The sequence below is a fragment of the Miscanthus floridulus genome, chromosome 5 (genome assembly GCF_019320115.1).
Source record: "Miscanthus floridulus cultivar M001 chromosome 5, ASM1932011v1, whole genome shotgun sequence".
Lineage (NCBI taxonomy): Eukaryota > Viridiplantae > Streptophyta > Magnoliopsida > Poales > Poaceae > Miscanthus > Miscanthus floridulus.
In genome coordinates this window covers 31,761,100-31,780,325 of record NC_089584.1, presented here as the reverse complement: position 1 = coordinate 31,780,325, position 19,226 = coordinate 31,761,100, and the positions used below count along the sequence as shown (strand labels likewise).

The window sequence follows — 19,226 nt, the reverse complement described above, 5'->3', positions numbered from 1 at the left end:
GGATTATTTGCGATACTGATTGCAGACTTGTTATCGCACCACATTCTCATGGGGCCTTTTCTTAGGACATTCAACTCTGACAAAAGATTTCTTACCCATAACATTTCACTCAATCCATGAGACATAGCTCTATATTCTGCTTCGGCAGTTGAACGTGATACTACTGATTGCTTCTTACTCCTTGTTAGGAAATAGAATATCCCCTGCTAATTATGGATATCATGGCCATAATTAGCAGCTGTAAATCAGGTAATTAGCAGATGTAAATCAGGGATCAGTTGCTATAGTTAGCAAATGTAAATCAGGGAGATTACCCCCTGCCTTGTAAAGCAAGGCCAGCCGGCCATATAATAGAAGGCGCCCCCTCACATTGAGGTGTGGCCAATTGCCCCCAAACTCTATTCTTCTACATGGTATCAGAGAACCGGGCCTTGATCTGATTTTCCACCTCCCACGCCGCCTCCCCTCCTTCTCTTCCCATGGGAACTGCCTCAGACCTCACCTCTGCCACCAGCGGCACCCTAGGGGCTACTTCTGCCCCGACCATCTGCCCCTTCGCCACTATCAATGTCAAGCTGCACGTCCCCATGGTCCTCGAGTTGAAGCCCTCCAACTTCACCAAGTGGTCGATGGCTTTCCGCGCCATGTGCGGGAAGTTTGGCCTGCTGCAACACCTCGACACCGCCTCCCCTGCGCGCCCCACCGACGAAGCATGGCAGCAGGCTGACTTCTGCGTCCGCGGATGGATGTACAGCACCGCCTCCGACTCAGTCCTCAACCTCGCCATGACCAACACTCAGCAGACGGCATGCGCGCTGTGGCAGGCCATCGACGACGTGTTCCAGGCGAACAAAGCGCCTCGTGCCATCTTCCTCAATCACGAGTTCCACTCGATGATTCAAGGGGATTCCTCCATCGACGACTACTGCGTCCGCATGAAGGCGAAGGCCGACGAACTGCGTGACGTTGGCCAGACCGTCCTCGAGAGCACCCTCGTCCTCAACCTTCTGCGCGGCCTCAACGAGGTCTACTCTACGGTCGCCGACAACATCGCCGGGCAACAGCCCCTCACCTTCTCCTCCGCTCGCCATCAGCTTCTCCTCAAGGAACTGCGGCTGCAGAATGACGAGAAGGTACGTGCTGCCTCGGCACTCTTCACTGCTGCCTCCTTTCCTGCTGGTGGCCAGCAGCAGCAGCAGCAGGACAACCGGCGCCCCAACAGCAAGAAGGGCGGCCAGCAGCCCTCCACCTCTGGCGGCCACAACCCCAACCGGCGCCTACCCTGGGGCTTTAACCCCTGGACCGGCGAACGCGTGGCTCTTGGTGAGCGGGTCATCCCTCCTGGACAACGCCGCCATAGTGGCTTCGGCGGGTCTGGTGGCCCCAACGCCCAGTCTGGGCGCCAGCAGGGCCTCCTCGGGCCTGCTCCCCAGGCACACACAGCCTTCGCTCCTGCGGCAACCTCCGGCAACTCCAGCAGCTCCACCTGGGATGCAGCCGGCCTCATCGCCACCCTACAGGCCATGAACATGCAGGGCAACTCACCCTGGGTCGTCGATTCCGGCGCCTCAACACATATGACGTCCTCGGATGGTATGATTACCCAGCACCTACCCCCTTCCATCTCCTCAATAACAGTAGGTAATGGCACTACCATTCCAGTCACGTCTAGAGGTCACTCCGTCCTACCCACTCCCACATCTAATTTTATTCTTAAAAATATCCTTGTCGCACCATCTATAGTTCATAACCTGCTCTCTGTTCGTCAATTCACTCGCGACAATAGTTGTTCATTTGAATTTGACGCTCATGGTTTTTCTATCAAGGATCTCCGAACGGGACGCGTGACTCTCCGCTGTAACAGCGACGGGGACCTCTACACCATGCCCGTCTCCACCCCTGTCGCCCTCTTGGCTGCTTCGTCGACCCTATGGCATCAACGTCTCGGTCATCCAGCACCTGCTGCCTTAGCGCACCTTAATAAAATTCATGCTGTTGCCTGTAAAACAGTAGATCGCTCCCTCTGCCATTCATGTCAGTTAGGCAAGCACACACGTCTACCTTTCAGTTCTTCGCATTCCACAACTCATGCGCCCTTTGAACTCGTTCACTGTGATGTATGGACATCACCTATCAACAGTCTGTCTGGTTTTTCCTACTATTTGGTGTGTCTGGATGATTACAGTCATTTTTGTTGGGTTTTTCCTCTCCGCAAAAAGTCCGATGTTCACCAACATTTAGTTGAGCTCGCTGCCCTCGCCCAAACTCAGTTCAGCCTACCTATCAAATGTGTCCAGGCTGATAATGGCACTGAATTCCTTAACACCACCACCACCCAATTCCTTGCCGCTCGCGGCACTGACCTCCGCCTCTCCTGCCCCTACACATCCCCACAAAACGGCAAGGCCGAACGTATAATCCGCACCCTTAATAATTCCGTTCGCACCATGCTCCTCCATGCCTCCCTGCCACCCACCTACTGGGCCGAGGCCCTCCTGACAGCATGCTACCTACTTAACCGACGTCCATCCTCCTCCATCCAGCATGACGTTCCCTTCACTCGCCTGCACAAACAGCCACCCACCTACAACCATATGCGTGTCTTTGGGTGCCTCTGTTACCCAAATCTGCAGGCCACTTCCAAACACAAGCTCGCACCTCGCTCCGCGGCATGCGTCTTCCTTGGATATCCACCCTCTCACAAAGGGTACCGCTGCCTCGACCTCTCGACCCGTCGCATAATCATCTCCCGTCATGTCATCTTCGACGAGTCCACGTTTCCCTTTACAGCAACCCCAGACGCCCCATCCCCCACCTCCCTAGATTTCCTCTTAGACGACGATACGGTTTCGGTGCCTTGTCCTACTGTTATTGCAGGTGGAACTCCTTCCTCGACGCCCGTGGTCGCTCCATCCATCTCGGATGTCGAGCAGCCGCACACCGATGCCGCACCTACATCACCAGCAGCCGGATCAGCTTCTCCGGCACCGGGCGGGCGCCCTCCTGTGGTTCCCTTTCCACGGGTCTACGTCCGATGCCCCCGCGCGGCGTCCGCCCCTGCCCCGTCACCGGCTGCCCCGACGCCTCCAGTTGCGCCGGCGCCGCCTCCGGTTGCACCGGCGCCACCCGCGCCTTCGACAGCACCACCACCGCCACCTCCGCTGCGGGTCACGCGCACCATGACTGGTGTCATCCCTCGCGTCAGCTATGAAGGGCTGACGGCCACATCATCCTCGACCTCGCCTCTCCCGACGAACTATCGCAGCGCGCTGGCCGATGCCAACTGGCGCGCAGCGATGACGGATGAGTACCAGGCTCTTGTCAACAACAACACCTGGCAACTCGTCCCGCGTCCCCCCGGTGCCAACATCGTGACGGGAAAATGGCTCTTCCGACACAAGTTCCACGCCGATGGATCTCTTGCCCGCCACAAGGCTCGCTGGGTGGTCCGCGGCTTCTCTCAGCGCGAGGGCATCGACTACGACGAGACCTTCAGCCCGGTGGTCAAACCGGCCACCATTCGGACCGTCCTCAGCATCGCCGCATCTCGCGCCTGGCCGATCCACCAGTTGGACGTGAAGAATGCTTTCCTTCACGGTCATCTCGAGGAGACTGTCTACTGCCAGCAGCCACCAGGCTTCGTCGACCCTGGCGCCCCCGACAGTGTCTGCCTCCTGCAAAAGTCCTTGTACGGACTGAAGCAGGCTCCGCGGGCCTGGCACCAGCGCTTCTCCACCTTCGTCCGGCAGCTCGGCTTTGTCGCTTCCGCCTCCGACGCGTCCCTCTTTGTTCTCCAAGAGGGGACGCACCTCGCCTACCTACTGCTGTACGTCGACGACATCGTCCTCACCGCCTCATCCACAGCTCTCCTTCAGCGCATCACGGCCCAGCTGAGCTCTGAGTTCGCCATGACGGATCTTGGCAAGCTTCATCACTTCCTCGGCATCGCCGTCACACGCTCCTCCGACGGCCTATTCCTGTCTCAGCGCCAGTACGCCGTCGATCTTCTTCAGCGTGCGGGCATGGCTGAGTGTCATCCTACGGCGACACCTGTTGACACTCAGGCCAAGCTCTCCGCACATAACGGGGAACTCCTGTCCGAGAAGGACGCCTCTGAGTATAGGAGCCTGGCTGGGGCGCTCCAGTACTACACTTTGACTCGTCCTGAGCTGGCTTATGCTGTCCAGCAGGTGTGTCTCTTCATGCACGCTCCCCGAGAGCCGCACCGTGCGCTGATCAAACGCATCCTGCGCTATGTGAAGGGCACCCTCTCCTCGGGTCTACACATCGGCGCCGGGCCCGTTGACAAGCTGACGGCTTACTCCGACGCCGACTGGGCAGGCTGTCCTGACTCCCGACGCTCTACCTCCGGCTACTGTGTATACCTCGGTGACACTCTGGTCTCCTGGTCCTCCAAACGCCAAACCACAGTGTCACGTTCCAGCGCCGAGGCGGAGTATCGTGCTGTGGCCCATGTGGTGGCCGAATGCTGTTGGCTCCGACAGCTCCTCCAGGAGCTCCACCTACAGCTACCCTCTGCCACTGTTGTCTTCTGTGACAATGTCAGCGCAATCTACATGACGGCCAATCCCGTCCACCACAAGCGAACGAAGCACATCGAGATCGACATACACTTCGTCCGCGAGAAGGTGGCCCTTGGTGCGATTCGGGTACTCCATGTGCCCTCTTCTCATCAGTTCGCCGACATCATGACTAAAGGGCTTCCGACGGCATTGTTTCTAGACTTTCGATCCAGTCTTTGCGTCCGGGAGCCTCCCGCTGCAACTGCGGGCGGGTGTTAGGAAATAGAATATCCCCTGCTAATTATGGATATCATGGCCATAATTAGCAGCTGTAAATCAGGTAATTAGCAGATGTAAATCAGGGATCAGTTGCTATAGTTAGCAAATGTAAATCAGGGAGATTACCCCCTGCCTTGTAAAGCAAGGCCAGCCGGCCATATAATAGAAGGCGCCCCCTCACATTGAGGTGTGGCCAATTGCCCCCAAACTCTATTCTTCTACACTCCTCCATGACACTAGGTTTCCCCCAACAAATATGCAATAGCCTGAAGTTGATCTCCTATCATCAAGGCAACTTGCCCAATCAGCATCGCAATAGCCTTCCACATTTAGGTGACCGTGACTCTTAAACAAGAGCCCCTTTCCCGGACTATTCTTCAAATATCTTAGGATTCGGTAAACAACATCCAAATGACCACTTCTTGGGTCATGCATATACCGGCTCACAACACTCACTGTGTAGGATATGCCAGGCCTCGTATGGCACAAATAGATAAGGCGCCCAACAAGCCTTTGGTACCTTTCTTTATGTACTGGATTACCTGATTCGGCACATAACTTGTGATTTAAATCAATCGGTGTTGATACTGGTCGACATCCAAGCATGCCTGTCTCACTTAGCAAGTCTAGAACATACTTTCTTTGTGAAAGAACAAGACCTTTTGGATTCCGTGCAATCTCAATGCCAAGAAAGTACCTGAGTTGCCCGAGGTCCTTGACCTCAAATTCCTTAGATTCTCCTTGAGTCGTATGATCTCTTTTTCATCATCACCGGTAATGATAATATCATCCACATACACAGCCAACACCGAAATGTTGCGCCCTGAATGTCTATAGAAGATGGTATGATCTCCATTGCATTGCTTGTATCCCATGCCACACAATGCACGCTTAAATTTGTCAAACCATGCTCGTGGAGATTGTTTGAGACCATACAAGGACTTTTTCAATTTGCACACCTTCCCAATTGCCCCAGGATTAGAGAAACCAGGTGGAATCTCCATATACACTTCCTCTTGAAGATCACCACGCAAGAAAGCATTCTTGACGTCCAATTGATGCAAAGGCCATCCAAAATTCGCCGCACAAGAAACCAAAGTTCTCACTGTACTCATCTTTGCCACAGGTGCAAATGTTTCATCATAGTCAATGCCATATGTCTGACTATACCCCCTTGCAACAAGTCGAGCTTTGTATCTTTCGATCTTACCTTCAGGTGTTTGCTTCATAGTGAAGACCCACTTGCAACTAACAGCTTTCTTTCCTAGAGGTAGTTTCACAAGGTCCCAAGTTTTATTCTTTTCGAGGGCTCTCAACTCCACCAACATGGCCTCACGCCACTTGGGATCATGTTTTGCTTCTTTCCAATCTTTAGGAATATGTGCAGATTGTAATGAAGCAATAAATGCTCTATATGCGGGAGATAATGATTCGTATGAGACATAATTACTTATGTCATGCTCAAAGCCATACTTAACTGGAGGTTTCCCAGTTGTACTCCTTGCCTCCTTTCTTAGAGCAATAGGCAAATCAATGGAAGAGTCAACTTCTCCCCCTGTCTCTATGGACTGCTCAACCTCACCATCACCAATGTCAATACCACTAGTTGAAGATTGTTGTTGCTCCAATAGTTGTGAATGCTCAACATGTTGCTCCACCAGTTGTGGTTGCTCAACTTGTTGCTCCACTGGTAGCACTCCAACATTTTTATTTCTTCTAGTATAAACCTACACAATATTTCTATTTCCTTGCTTTGTGTTCATGTTATTAACATTTCTGTTTTCCTGTCTCTCATTCACATTAGAATTACCGACACGCAATGGAATCACTCCTGTGATAACTTCTGTTGCCCTTGATTGATGACCTTCATTATCTTGTACTACATCTATGCCATCCATACCTTCTTGTTCATACATGCTCATGCTTGGTTCACCAAGCTCAAACAAGGAGCTCAAATCAGTCTTCTCCCCACAGTAAGGTTCAGATTCCCGAAATGTCACATCCATACTGACAAAGAGACGTCGTTCAGTAGGACACCAACACTTAGCCTTTTTGACTTGAGGAATAGCCCACAAATATACACTTAACCGCTCGGGGGTCCAACTTTGCCACAGAAGGTCTGTGATCCCTAACAAAGCAAGTGCACCCAAATACCTTAGGTGGAACAATAAACTCATTCACTCCTCATAACATTTCATAAGGAGTTTTCCAACCAAGCAATCTCGAGGGCGTACGATTAATCAAGTATACCGCCGTTATCACTGCCTCACTCCATAGAAACTTTGGCACATTCATAGCATACATAAGTGAGCGTGCAACCTCCAAGATATGACGATTTTTCCTCTCAGCAACTCCATTTTATGGAGGTGTATCAGGACATGTAGTTTGGTGTAAGATCCCTTGAGCTGATAGAAAACTACAGAATTCAGTGTTCACATACTCCATTCCGTTATCTGTCCTCAACACTTTAACTCGAGCATCATATTGATTTCCAATAAGTGAGCAAAAATCCTGAAAGCATTTAAGTACTTCAGTCTTGTGTTTCATGAGATAGATCCAAGTCACACGTGAATAGCAGTCAATAAAGGTGACAAAATACTTCATTCCACTAACTGAGGTGACTAGGCTCGTCCACACATCAGAATGAACTAGCATAAATGGAGTTATACTCCAAAGTCCTCTACTTACATACGTTGCTCTTTTACGCTTCCCATACTCACATGCATCACATACTAGTTTCCTCTTATCTGTCTTAGTCATTATTTCTGGAAATGCTTTGGCCATAGTATCAAATGACAAATGCCCTAGTCGACAATGCTGAAGCATCACCTTAGCTTCATCTTCATTCATGCTTGCTGCTAAAGCAGCACCCAAAAACTTGCCATTTTCCTTCCCGTCTAGGTACCATAATCCACCATGCCTAATGCCAATTCCAATTTCCTTTCCCGTCCTCCTATCTTGAATGAGACAGTGCTCTTGATCAAAAGAGACTCGGCAGTCCATTTGATCAACTAATGCACTTAATGATACTAGATTAACAGGAAAAGAAGGGACATGCAAAACTGATGAAAGAGCACTTGACAGTACCACTCCTTTGATAGGTTGACATGTCCTATCAGCAGTTTGAATGGTCTCCTTATATGTAGATGGATATGGTGTGTAAGATATAAACTCATCAGGAGCACCAGTAACATGTTTGGAAGCACTAGAGTCCAATATCCATCCATGTTGAACTCTCTTCATGCATGAGAGAGCTTCAGCATGAATATCTTCCAACTTGGTACTCGTGGGCATCAACGCCACCTTGTCGGTGTTTCGAATAAACACCAGCTAGTAAATTTGTAATTGTTGCGCGTTAGGCCCGGACGGTGCACTAAAGGATACAAGGTTTATACTGGTTCGGGCTGAACGTCCCTACCGTCCAGTCTGCTGCCGCTCGTGTTATTAGTACCGAAAAGGGTTCGTAGTAGGAGGTACAAACAGTCGAGAGAGGGACGGGTCCCAAGTCTCTGATGGAATGGTCGAAAGGTCGCCGAGAGCTTAGTCGCTGCTCAGCTGTGTGTGATGTGTGTTGCCGAATCGTATCGATTGATCTCTCTGTGAGTTGATCCATCCGTCCCCTTAGCGGGGTGCCCTGCCTTCCCTTTTATAGACCAAGGGGAGACAGGGGTTACATTTCGAAGAAAGGGGAAAAACCAGAGGCCAAGAAGCCCTTCCGAAGGCGCTGGGTCTTCCTTTTCCTCTGAGCCAGCTTCGCTGACACGGCCAAACGGTGTCAGGGATTGGCACGTTCGCCGAGCGCCTGTGTGCTGACGACGCCACGCCCTTACTTGACCAGCAAGTGGTCACGTCCCGTCCCGCCCCCCGGGCGACGTGTCGGACAGGGGTGTTGTCCTGTAGCCCTGTGGGGAGCGGACGGCGCGGTGACCGCACGTTCGTCACTGTAGAGGACGAGAGTCTCTTCTTGGACCGTAGTGGTTGTCGTATGTTTATGTTAGGTTCCGCGCCCGAGGGCTGAAGGCGGCGCCTACAACACTATTCGGACTCTGCCATGACTGGAATGGTCTAAAGCGCCCGTCCCGTCGTACCCTGACGGTACTTTCCTGCAACGGTGCAGGGCATGGTCCTTGGTGCTGCGTTTGACTCGAATGTCCTGTCGTACCCTGCGCTTGTCATTATGGAGCAGGGTGTAGTTGTCGGACGAGGCGGAGTCTGCCCTCGGCCGTCGGGCAAGGCGGAGCCTGCCCTCAGCCGTCGGGCGAGGCGAGATCTGCCGTCGGACATCGGGCGAGGCGGAGCCCGCCCTCGGACGTCGGGCGAGGCGGAGCCAGCCCTTAGCCGTCGGGCGAGACGGAGCCTAGCCCTCGGAGGTCGAACGAGGCGGAGCCCGCCCTCGGACGTCGGGCGAGGCGAAGACAACCCTTAGCCATCGGGCGAGGCGGAGCCTAGCCCTCGGAGGTCGGGCGAGGCGGAACCATTCTTCCGTCGTTCGGACAAGAAGCGCAGTAGCGTTCTCGTCTGATCGGAAGTGTCAACGTTCGATGGTCATTAGTTCCACCTCATTAGGTACCCCGGTGTTAGGTTCCCGACACACCTTCTGTATCATCTCCATTTTCTCCATAGTTTCCATACTTGAGGATGATATCTCAGTGATTTTCACAATGAGTAACTTTACCATTTTTTCTAGTTCAGATAATCTCCCAAGAACTTCCATGATTTCTTGATTTCCCCCCATGATTTAATGTTGCCAAGGCCTTCTTCTTCTAGCTTCCACAACTGCAGAACAGAGCAGTATAGCAACAGCTCCAATGCCTTCTGCACCTGCAGTTTTTCTACTCACGAGACCAAAGAACAGAGCACTGCAATCACCCTCCAATAGCAGCGGCTCCTCTGCCTTCTGCAGTCCAGCTCCTCACAAATCCACTCCTAGGATGTACACAGCACACACCCCAGGCAACAATTTCTTCTGCAACACAACAGCACAGGAAGAGCACAAGCACACGCACCTCAATCTCCTTAGAACTTGCCTCTCCTTCCAGATCCTGTCCAGTTGCTTCACGTGTTGCTACTTCTTCTAGCTCTTGCTTGCTTTCTCCTCCTGCTGATGCAGCTCCCAATCCACACACAACAGCTCCCTTTCGTACTCCTCTTCCCGTTCCACACCTCAGGCCAGCAACTGTCGCCGGACACCCAGATCGTAGCAACACCGCCACAGCCACACAGACCTCCTCCTCTCGGACAGCAGACCTCCTCTCGGCGCGGCCTCCTCACGCGTTGTGACCGTCGCCGCAGTCCGCGCCTCCTCTCGCACCTAATGTGCGCCGCCACCTGCTCCACCTAAGCACCTCAATGCTCTGCCCCTTCGACACCTCTCTGCCGGCCACCGTCACGCGAACAGGGTAGAGCAGGTGGTCGCCTCCATCGCCACCACCATCGGCTCTGATACCATGTTGATATTTGGGGAAATTTCTAGAACTCTCTTGTCTTTGCTTAGTGTTACATATATACATGGTACATAGGCTCATGGGCCTTTACACACTTATGCACAGATAAAGCCCAACAAGATGCATATTTGGGATTTGGCCAGGGCTAGGGGTATCTCCTACCTCATCGCCCTTGTGCCGGTGTAGTGTGATTTGCTTTGGTCTCCTACGTGTTCGATAAAAAAAGAAGACACTAAGAAGTATTTAAAGTCATCACATATAGCCAACACTTTCTTTAGAAAGAGAGAATCTCATCTAGTGACCTTCAGTAGCGGACAACACTCTAGCCAGATTGATTTTGTCCTCGCAAGAAGAAAGGACAAACGAGCATACTTGGGTTGCAAGGTGATACCAGGGGAGTGTGTTGTTTCTCAACATAAGCTTTTGGTGGCAGATTTTCGTTTTCAGGTACGTGCCCGTAGGGATAAACAAGCTAAGATTGAAAGAACAAAATGTTGAAAACTGAAAGGGGAGACGTCAGAGGTATTTAGGGAAAGGGTTATCAAAAAGGACTCTTGGAAGGAAAAAGAGGACATAAACAACATGTGGGAGAAGATGGCAACCAACATTCGAAAAGTGGCCTCAGAGGTGTGTGGAGTAACCAAAGAAAGTAGAGGCGAGGCTAAAGATACTTGGTGGTAGAACGAGAAAGTCCAAAGAGCTATTAAGGAGAAGAAAGAATGCTATAGACGCTTGTACCATGACAGGAGTGTGGACAACATAGAGAAGTACAAGGTGACAAAAAAGACTGCAAAGCGAGCTGTAAGTGTGGCAAAGGGTAGAGTGTACGGGGATCTTTACCAACATTTGAGTACAAAGGAAGGAGAGAAGAACATTTATAGGATGACTAGGGTTCGTGAGAGAAAAACAAGAGACTTCAACCAAGTTAAGTGCATTAAGGATGAAAAGGAGCATCTCTTGGTGAAGAAGGATGAGATCCGACATCGATGGCAAGAGTATTTTGACAAATTGTTCAATGGTGAGAATACGGACATAACCTTTCAGTTGGATGACTTTTTTTATGACACCAATGAGCGCTTTGTGCGGAGAATCCAAGAATCTGATGTCAGAGAGGCGTTGAAAAGGATGAAAAGAGGTCAAGCGATAGGATCAGATGGTATCCCAATCGAGGTATGGAGATGCCTTGGGGACATAGCTATAGTATGGCTAACCAAGCTGTTCAACCATATCTTTCGATCGAACAAGATGCCTGACGAGTGAAGGAGAAGTATATTGGTACCGATCTATAAGAATAAAGGGGATATTTAAAGTTGTACTAATTACTGGGAAATTAAATTGATGAGCCATACTATGAAGCTATGGGAGAGAGTTATCGAGCATCGCTTAAGACCAATAACACGGGTCTCTATGAACCAATTTGGTTTTATGTCCGGAAGGTCAACCATGGAAGCCATTTTCTTAATAAGATAAGTTATGGAACGGTATAGGGAGAAGAAGAAGAACGTACACATGGTTTTTATTGACTTGGAGAAGGCTTATGATAAAATACCAAGGAATGTTATTTGGTGGGTTTTGGACAAACATAAAGTCCCAACAAAGTACGTCGGGCTCATTAAGGATATGTACAACAATGTTGTGACTAGTGTTCGAACAAGTGATGGAGACACGGATGACTTTCCGATTAGGTTAGGACTACATCAAGGGTCAGCTTTGAGCCCTTATCTGTTTGCCTTAGTGATGGATGAGGTCACAAGGAACATACAAGGGAACATCCCTTAGTGTATGCTTTTCGCAGACGATGTAGTGCTAGTTGATGAAAGCCGGACATGAGTGAATCAGAAATTGGAGTTATGACGGGAGACTTTGGAGTCTAAAGATTTTAGACTCAGTAGAACTAAAACTGAGTATATGAGATGTGACTTCAGCACTACTACTCGGAAGGAAGATATTAGTTTGGAAGGTCAAATAGTGCCTAGGAAGGATGTCTTTCGATATTTATGATCAATGCTACAGAGAGACGGGGATATTGATGAAGATGTTACCCATAGAATCAAAGCAGGGTGGATGAAGTGGCGCCAAGCATCTGGTGTCCTATGTGACAAAAGGATACCACAGAAGCTAAAAGTCAAGTTTTATAGAACGACGATTAGACCTGCTATGTTGTATGGTGCAGAATGTTGGCCTACGAAAAGACGACATGTTCAACAGATAAGTGTCGCGGAAATGCGTATGTTGCGTTGGATTTGCGGTCATACAAGAAAGGATCGAGTTCGGAACGATGATATACGTGATAGATTAGGGGTAGCACAAATTAAAGAAAAGCTTGTCGAACACCGGTTGAGATGGTTTGGACATGTCCAACGGAGACCTTCGGAGGCACCGGTGCGTAGTGGAATCCTAAGGCAGGATAGAAACATGAAGAGAGGCAGACAAAGACCGAAGTTGACTTGAGTAGAGGCAATAAAAGGAGACTTGAAAGGATAGAATATACCAAAGACTTAGCCTTAGATAGGAGTGCTTGGAAAACAGCTATTCACGTGCCTGAACCTTTTGCTTCTGCTGGGTTTCAACTCTAGCCTACCCCAACTTGTTTAGGACTTAAGTGCTTTGTTGTTGTTGTTGTTGAATCAAGTTTCATATTCATAGTTATCTGAGAAACATCTACATCTTTGTAGTTATGGTTTATCTGATGTGGACATCTCCAGCATTCACACCAATCATTAGACAGAAAACATTTCACTTAAAATATAAATAAATCGAATATTTCATGATTACCTGCACATCCGTTCATGGTAAGATATGCTGCAAATGCATCCTTGTTCATCTGCACGGTTTTCAATATCAGCATATGCTTTCTCATGAGCATGTGGCTAAGATCGAACTTTGTGTTATCTTTGTATTGAAAACCAGCAAGAAATTGACCTTTTCATAATCATTTCACCAATTATCATCCTAGCAATAAAACCAATAGTGCTTGCCAACCGTATATGGCATATGCACACCAATATATACAGAGCATCTACATGATGCCCATTGTTGGATAAGAATGGTGCTTTTAACTAATGTGCCAATTCCCAGGAAAAAATGTAACAAGGACTTGAGAACAAAAAAAAAATACTTCATTCAATTATCTTGCAGGGGGGGGGGGGGGGGGGGGGGGGGGCAATGAAGTTAAATAATCACGCCAAGCCAGCCAACATTTTTCTTCGAAGCGCTAAAGAGTCCCAGAGAAAAACAGGAAACCAAATCTACTGATAAATATATGCAGCACCAAGCACCTGGGCCTACTGATTATGAATTAGGGCACGTTTGGTTGCTGACGGTAGTTGCCGCGCCAAAGCTTGGGCCGGCCAAATTTTGGCGCACAAATCGGTTGCCCAGGATCAGCCGCAAAAATGGACTAAGCCGCCTATGTCTGAACTGGGGCCAACCAAAGTTTGGCTATCATCCAAACGGTAGGTTTGCATACAGTCAACGACCAATGTTTGGCCTGGCAGCTTGAGGCCGGCATCCAAACATGCCCTTAATTGCTTGGTGGCGCCAAGTTTTGCAGCAACTAGATAAACAACACCAAAAGGGTTTAAATTCTTTAGTGGTGTTGGTCATTTGGTGGATTTGGAAGCATAGGAAATTAGGAATATATGTGTCTTTGGAGGGTCATTTGGTGGATTTGGAAGCATAGGAAAGATTAGATATGAGGAAAAAATGTGGTGTATGGCAGGGGTCAAAGGCCTCAGGCACATTTGGGCATAGCCTGGTTGCGTAGGTGGTCTGTTGGTCGTCTAGTACTCTTGTAAACCCGAGGGCTTGTATGAGTCTCTTTGATTCTTTGTATCTTCTTGATGTAATGATATGCAGCTCTCCTGCATGTCTGAGAAAAAAAAGATAACCATAGCTGGAAAGTGAAAACAAATCTGTGTGCAAGTAAGAAGGCTACTTCATATTAAACCTATGCAGCAGGAAGTAGCATTTCCACCTCCTAAGCTGTCTTTGAGAAAATGCATAGTGATCTTTCTTTATTTGGTCAGTAATGCTTGAGTTGTGATTTCCTTATTGGGCTACGTGCTCCGGGAGAGAGGGCTGTGGAGCTCGGCAAGGAGCTGTCGGAGCCAGGAGGCCTCAGCCACGCCGTTAGCGACAGCTCGGTACTCCGCCTCGGCACTGGATCGGGAGACCACCGGCTGGCGCTTGGACGACCAGGACACCAGGTTGCCGCCCAGAAAGACAGCGTAGCCGGAGGTAGAGCGCCGAGTGTCCGGACACCCGGCCCAGTCGGCGTCAGTGTAGACGACGAGCTCGGTGGAGGAAGACCGCTGAAGGAGTAAGCCGTGGTCGACAGTGCCGCGGAGGTAGCGGAGGAGGCGCTTGAGCGCAGTGAGGTGAGGCTCTCGGGGATCATGCATGTGAAGGCAGATCTGCTGTACTGCATAGGTGATGTCTGGCCTGGTGAAGGTGAGGTACTGAAGGGCACCTGCCAGACTCCGGTAAGCAGTGGGGTCTGCCACGGCGGTTCCCACGGCCTCGGACAGCTTGCCCTGTGTGTCAACTGGAGTAGAGCAGGGCTTGCAGTTAGTCATCCCAGCCCGCTCCAGGATATCAAGAGTGTACTGCCGCTGGTGAAGGAGAAGGCCGGTGGGGCGAGGCTCAACAGTGACCCCGAGGAAGTGGTGGAGCACACCAAGATCCTTCATAGCAAACTCCTGCTGAAGAGAGGCGATGACACGGCTGAGTAAGGACGGACTGGAGGCTGTGAGGACAATATCATCAACGTAGAGCAGCAGATAGGCAGTCTCAGCTCCATGGTGATAGATAAACAGGGACGTATCTGACTTGGCCTCCACAAACCCCAGTGTCAGCAGGAAAGCAGCAAACCGAGAATACCACGCCCGGGGGGCCTGCTTGAGCCCGTAGAGAGACTTGTTGAGCCGGCAGACCATGGCCGGACGAGAAGAGTCAACAAACCCCGCTGGCTGGCTGCAGTAGACCGTCTCGGTGAGAGTCCCGTGGAGAAAGGCATTTTTGACGTCCAGCTGATGCACGGGCCAAGAGCGACTGAGAGCCAGGGAGAGCACTGTGCGTACGGTGGCCGGCTTCACCACGGGGCTGAAAGTCTCATCATAATCGACTCCAGGGCGCTGAGTGAAACCCCGGAGAACCCAGCGAGCCTTGTACCTCTCAAGGGAACCATCAGCCCGCCGCTTGTGTGTCCAGATCCACTTCCCGGTGACGACGTTGGATCCGGGTGGACGGGGCACCAGATCCCATGTCTGGTTGGCGAGGAGAGCCGCGTACTCCTCTTCCATCGCGCGGCGCCAATGAGGGTCCGACAAGGCGTCGCGAACGGAAGAGGGAACAGGAGAGATCTGCGGGTCGTCGGGCATCGTCGCGAGAGCCCGGGGCCGCAGGGTTCCAGCCGCGTGTCGCGTCACCATAGGGTGAACATGCCGCGGGTGTCGGTGAAGGAGTTGCGGGTGGTACACCGGCGACACGACACGGGCAGCCTGAGGCGGCGGCGGCGGTGTAGGGGTCGCCGGCGGAGAAGGGGCCACCGGTGGTGTAGGCGTCACCAGTGGAGAAGGGGACCCCGGTGATGCCGGAGGCAGCGGTGCCGCCGGCACACGGCGCCGGTAGACGTGCACCGGCTGGGCGAAACGCGCAGGAGGTGCGACAGGCAGCGTCCCCGTACCCGCTGCGGACGTAGGGGTAGGAGCAGCTCCGGAGGGCGACGCCTCCGGACCCGGGCAGGGCGCAGGGCCAGGGGCGTCACTGGTGGGTGGCGAGCGGGGGCACGGGCCCGGCGAGGGGCACGGGGAAGCAGTACCTGCAGGAGACAGCGGTAAAAGTGGCTGGACCACCGTGTCAGTGGGAAACAAAGAGAAGGGGTCCGGATCGGGGGTGGGAGATGGGGTGGTGGTGGTGAAGGGGAAGACAGACTCATCAAACACCACATGGCGAGAGATGATGACCCGACGGGAGGTGAGGTCAAAGCACCGGTACCCCTTATGATCCGGGGAGTACCCAAGGAAGACACACAGAGTGGAACGGGGAGCCAGCTTGTGGGGAGCGGTGGCAGTGGTGTTAGGGTAACACGCACACCCGAAGACACGAAGGTGGTCATACCGAGGAGGGGTACCGAAGAGAGCGTGGTGTGGTGTGGGAGCCGGGCAGGCAGCGGAAGGAAGGCGGTTAAGGAGATAGGTGGAGGTGTGCAGACTCTCTGCCCAGAAGCGAGCAGGTAGCGACGCCTGGAGCAGAAGGGTGCGCATGGTGTCGTTCGTGGTGCGAATCATGCGCTCGGCCTTGCCGTTCTGGGAGGAGGTATACGGGCAAGACATGCGCAGCTGGACACCGTGAGAGAGGAAGAAGGCACGGGAGGTGCCGTTATCGAACTCACGGCCATTGTCACACTGGACGGCCTTGATGGTGAGGCCGAACTGAGTAGACACCCAGGCGAAAAAGTGGAGAAGAGTGGTGAAAGTATCCGACTTCGCACGCAAAGGGAAAGTCCACGAATAATGCGAGAAATCGTCAACCACCACAAGATAGTATTTATACCCAGAAATGCTGATGACAGGAGATGTCCATAGGTCGCAGTGTACAAGATCAAACACATGCGTAGCATGTGAAGAAGAAGAACAAAAAGGGAGACGAACATGACGGCCCAGCTGGCACGCATGACACAAGTGCTCATCGTGAGCCCGAGTACAACCAATGTCGGAACTGCGACTAAGCTGCGTCAGAGCATCACGTCCAGGATGGCCAAGGCGACGGTGCCAAGTGGTGGAAGAAGGAGTGGCGGCGAAGGCAGCTGACAAAGTAGACGGCGACGAAGAGGAAGCAGACGCCGGAAACCGAAGGGTGTAAAGGGGTCCCGTGCTGTCACATCGGAGAAGAGGACGCCGGGAAGCCAAATCCTTCACAGTAAGACCAGAAGAGTCAAATTCAACAGAACAAGAATTGTCAGCTGTAAAACGGCGAATAGAAAGAAGGTTGTGAACCATAGAGGGTGCAACAAGAATGTCAGGAAGACGAAAGGAACCATGAGTGCCGGCGGCCCCCACGGACGTAACTGGAATACATGAACCATTCGCGACCATGATGGACGAAGGATGAGAGGAAGAAGGAGGGTGAATAGAAGAGAGTATACCAGGGTCTGGAGTAGTGTGGTAAGTGGCACCCGAATCGGCAATCCAGTCGGTACCAGCAGGCGGTGTCAGGGCCATGGTGCTGAAGGATCTGGCCAAGGCCGCCGGGTTCCAACCGACAGGCCCGGGCAAGATGTCGGGAGGTGGCACCCACGAAGATGGGCAGTGAAACCCTGGAGGAGCTCCAGTGAGCAAGGCTGCTGGTGGGCGAGGCTCTCCGCCTGGAGCCGGGAAGGGCCACATGTAGATGCGCCCCGACCACGGGTTGTGGAAGGAGGGCGAGGGTGCACCCCGTGGAGTCGCGGGCGTAGGGGCTCCGGAGGGCGACTGCACCGGTGTGTGGTGGCTTCCGCGGCCCCCACGTCCCCCTCCACGGCGACGGCGGCCGCCACGGCCCCCTCCACCCCCGCCCGGCCCGGGGGGAGGAGAACCAAGAAGCGACGACGGCGGTGGAGCGAGGGAACGCGCCGGAGGAGTAGCGGCCAGGGCAGTCGAGGAAGACGAGGACCCTGGCGTGGAGGTGGACCCTGGCTGGACGCCCTGAGTGAGCTCCTCCATGACAAGGTCGTCGCGGACCTGCAGGAAGGAGGGAAAGGGCCTCTGCCGGGTGATCCACGTCCGGAGGTGGGCGTAGCGGTCACTGAGCCCGCGGAGGACATTGAGGACCAGGATGCGGTCCTCCACGGGCCAGCCAAGGTCGCCGAGGGAGTCCGCCATGCTCTTCATGCGCCGGCAGAAGTCGCCAACGGAGAGGTCACCCTGGACGAAGGTGCGGAAGCTCGCATCGAGACGCAGGGCCCGGGCTTCGGCATTGCCCAGAAACTGGCCCTCGAGTGCAAGCCAGGCCCGGCGAGCGTCAGCAGAGTTGCGGACGAGGTCGTGGAGGTCCAGGGAGATCGTCCCGATGATCCAGGAGAGGACGACGCTGTCCAGGCGCAGCCACGATGAGGTCTGGACTGCGACCGAGGCGTCGACTAGGACGTGGTCGTCGAGGGCGTAGCGGCGGAGGGTGAGAAGAACCAGGTCCCTCCAGCGGGCGTAAGAGGGCGACTCAGGTTCGAGGACGACCGGGACGAGGAGTCGGATGTTCTGGACACCCCCGGCCTGGTAGTGGAGCTGAGCGACGTGCGGGTCGGCCGGGTCGTGCCAGATGACCGTGGTGTGAGACGCGCGGTGACCCGTCGAGCCGGAGGAGGTGGCCGCGGTGTCGTAGGATGTAGGGAGGACGAGGAGCTGCTCCGCCTCAGCGATCTGGCGGGCCAGGGCATCAGCCGCGTCGCGCTCGCGCTCCAAAGCGAGGGCGGCCGCCCGCACCCGGGCCTGGCTGTCAGCAGCAGCAGCCCGTGCAGCCACGAGAGCAGCGGCGAGAGCGGAGCTGGCCCCTGCCGTCTGGAGAGGGGCAGGGGGCGGCAGAGGAGGAGGAGCGGGGAAGAAGAAGCTCCAGGTTCTCCCCCGAACCCCAAGGGAGGCGTGGCTGTATGCAGAGCAGGAGGTACGTGTGCTGAAGGAGGGAAAGGCGGATGCAAAAGCAAGAGCCGGCGGAAGGGCAGGGGGACAGGGCCTGGACAAGAGCACGAGGCGGCAGGGCCGCCTGTGAACGAGCCGCAGCGGGGGGCCGCCTGCGCCCGCGACGCAAGAGAGGGCCGTGCGCCGAAACCGCAGAGAGGGGCCCGCGCCCGAAGCGGCGGCTGGGCCACCCACGCCAGCGCCCGCGGCCGCGCCGGCACCGCCGCCCGCGACCGCAGCGACAGCGGCGGCGGTGGGCCATCGCGTCCGGGCAGGGAGGCGGGCGGCCGCGCGATGGGCCCAGGGAGGGTAGGGAAGGGAGGGGAAAG

The 19,226-nt window shown here is 53.3% G+C and overlaps 1 protein-coding gene across 7 annotated transcripts in view; it reads right to left on the bottom strand.

Moving 5' to 3' along the window:
- LOC136449771 (uncharacterized) overlaps window positions 1-13,197 on the bottom strand; it is a 33,162-nt gene extending 19,965 nt beyond the window's left edge. For 3 of the 7 annotated variants that reach the window (XR_010758121.1, XR_010758122.1, XM_066449953.1), the window contains exon 1: window positions 13,022-13,192. Coding sequence is in view for 4 of the 7 variants with exons in the window: in XM_066449953.1 (XP_066306050.1) it covers window positions 13,022-13,029 (8 nt within the window). In the remaining 3 variants the exon portion in view is untranslated. Of the gene's footprint in view, window positions 1-13,021 lie in introns of all 7 variants that reach the window. The other 4 variants (XR_010758120.1, XM_066449951.1, XM_066449955.1 and 1 more) reach the window with 3 other exon arrangements.
- Window positions 13,198-19,226: the final 6,029 nt, after the last annotated feature.